The sequence below is a fragment of the Austrofundulus limnaeus genome, unplaced genomic scaffold (genome assembly GCF_001266775.1).
Source record: "Austrofundulus limnaeus strain Quisiro unplaced genomic scaffold, Austrofundulus_limnaeus-1.0 Scaffold2324, whole genome shotgun sequence".
NCBI classification, from domain to species: domain Eukaryota; kingdom Metazoa; phylum Chordata; class Actinopteri; order Cyprinodontiformes; family Rivulidae; genus Austrofundulus; species Austrofundulus limnaeus.
The window spans coordinates 28,408-30,717 of NW_013954726.1; the positions used below are offsets into that span (position 1 = coordinate 28,408).

The 2,310-nt window shown below is 38.9% G+C and overlaps 1 protein-coding gene across 1 annotated transcript in view; it reads left to right on the forward strand.

The window, feature by feature from the left end:
- Positions 1 to 419: 419 nt before the first annotated feature.
- LOC106510801 (protocadherin alpha-7) overlaps positions 420 to 2,310 on the forward strand; it is a gene marked incomplete at its 3' end in the record, with an annotated part of 4,731 nt that continues 2,840 nt past the window's right edge. The window contains exon 1 of the mRNA XM_013999521.1: positions 420 to 2,296. Coding sequence (XP_013854975.1) covers positions 659 to 2,296 — 1,638 coding nt within the window. The remainder of the gene's footprint in view (positions 2,297 to 2,310) is intronic.

Below are 2,310 nucleotides of genomic sequence, written 5' to 3' on the forward strand. Positions count from 1 at the left end.
GAATTATACAGAGTGAATGTGGGTTTTACTCACGGAAAACAACAACAAAACACAAACAAACAAACAAACAAATAAACAAACAAACAAACAAACAAAAACAAACAAAAACAAACGAACGAACAAACAAACAAACAATGAAACAAACAAAAAGAAACAAAACAATAAACTTTAGAAAGTATTTTGCTTAGCATGGCTGAAATGTTGAATTAATTATAGTGTATATCAGAACAAACTTCATAAAATGCATAGAACACTTTTATCAATCAGTAGGCTGTAAAACGATTAAAACTCACAGTAAATATCATAGTGTAGGTGTTTTTATTTTATTTATTTTTTGTTACTAAGGCATAATGACCCTGATTTGTTAATAAATAAATTCCTCGGACTAGATCCATTTTTCCAACATATATGAATTTAGATATATTTTTAATGATGGCTCTTTTCGATGTAAACATTTAGTGATTCTCTAGGTGTCAGTGTTACATTAAGGAACGCTGAAATTGCACTCAAAAAAGACTCTGCCCTCATAAAATCTGATTCATCCGTTCGAGCACAAAGAACGGCATCATTTTGGAGGCTGCACGGACCAGATCTGACGTTGCTTATTTATTTATTCTTTGGAAATACTTTTTTATATATATACATTTGTTTTTTGTGGATGATATTCGTGGATAACAATTTGGATGGTTATGCCGGGAGAGACAAAGCAAACGGAGCCAAAATGACGTCTTTGTCAGGCGCGCTGTTTTTCTTCCTGATTTTCTGCCGCACCGAGCTAATTTCAGCGCAGCTAAAATACTCCACACTGGAGGAGGTGAAAGTTGGAGCCGTGATCGGAAACGTTGCCAAGGATTTGGGCCTGGATGTCAGCATGCTGTCCAGCAGGCGATTCCGTATTGTGTCAGGAGCTGACGGCGCACTGTTCGAGGTAAACACGAACAATGGGGTTCTGTTCGTGCAGAAGAACATTGACCGCGAGCAGCTGTGCGACGGAAACGCCGCCTGTTTTACGGACCTTAAAATCGTTGTGGAAAACCCACTCGAGGTTCATTATGTCACTGTGGAAATAATAGATGCAAACGACCACGCGCCGAGTTTTGCAGAAAAAGAAAAAGTGATAGAAATAGCGGAGTCCACTGCGCCCGGAGCACGATTTCAGCTTCCAGGCGCGCGTGATCCAGATGCTGGAATAAATGCTGTACAACGCTACAAAATGAGTCAAAATGAACATTTTAATTTGGAAATTAGAGACAGGGGTGAGGACAAAATCCCTCTCTTAGTGTTGCAGAGGCAGCTGGACAGAGAGCAGAACAGAAACCACAGCTTGATTTTAACTGCCAAAGATGGAGGGACACCTCCTCGATCAGCTAATCTCAACATTACAATTAAAGTTCTTGATAATAATGATAACAGACCCACGTTTTCTGAAGATATTTATTCAGTTACATTGCAGGAAAATGCAGCTATAAATACGTATATCACACAGGTCAAAGCAACTGATCTGGATGAGGGATTTAATGGAAATATTGAGTTTGCATTCGGAGGTGATGTTAATCCAGATGTTTTAAAACTGTTCAGTCTAGATAAACAAAAGGGAGAAATTCGAGTTATTGGTTTAATAGATTATGAAACAGCTAATGTTTACAACCTAGACGTACAAGCCTCTGATAAAGGCACACCCCCGATGACCACAGACTGTAGAGTCATAATAAAGGTCCAAGATGTCAATGACAATAAACCAGAAATAGAGATAACATCATTATCCAGTATGATCCCAGAGGATTCGAAACCAGGAACAGTTGTTGCTCTGATAAGTGTAAAAGACAGTGATTCTGGTTTGAATGGAAAAGTGGTTTGCCGCCTACCAGAAAATATTCCATTTGATTTAAAACCATCATTTAAAGAAAATATGTATTCATTAATTACAAAGGAAACACTGGACAGGGAATCTGTGTCACATTATGACATTTTATTAACAGCTACAGACTGTGGGGAGCCGCCTCTCTCCACGTTAAAAACTCTGAGCATTCAGGTGTCGGATGTGAATGATAACGCGCCCACATTTTTACACAGTCCTCTGGAATTATATTTGATAGAGAACAATACTCCTGGTGGGTCTATATTTTATGTGAGCGCATCTGATAGAGACTTGAACGAAAACGCGGTTGTGTCTTATCGGTTAGTGAAAGGTGAGGGCGGCCATACAGACATGACATCTTTTCTGAATATACACGCTGAGAACGGACAGATATCAGCGCTGAAAAGCTTTGATTTTGAAAGTCTGAAAACTTTCCAGTTCCAAGTTGTGGC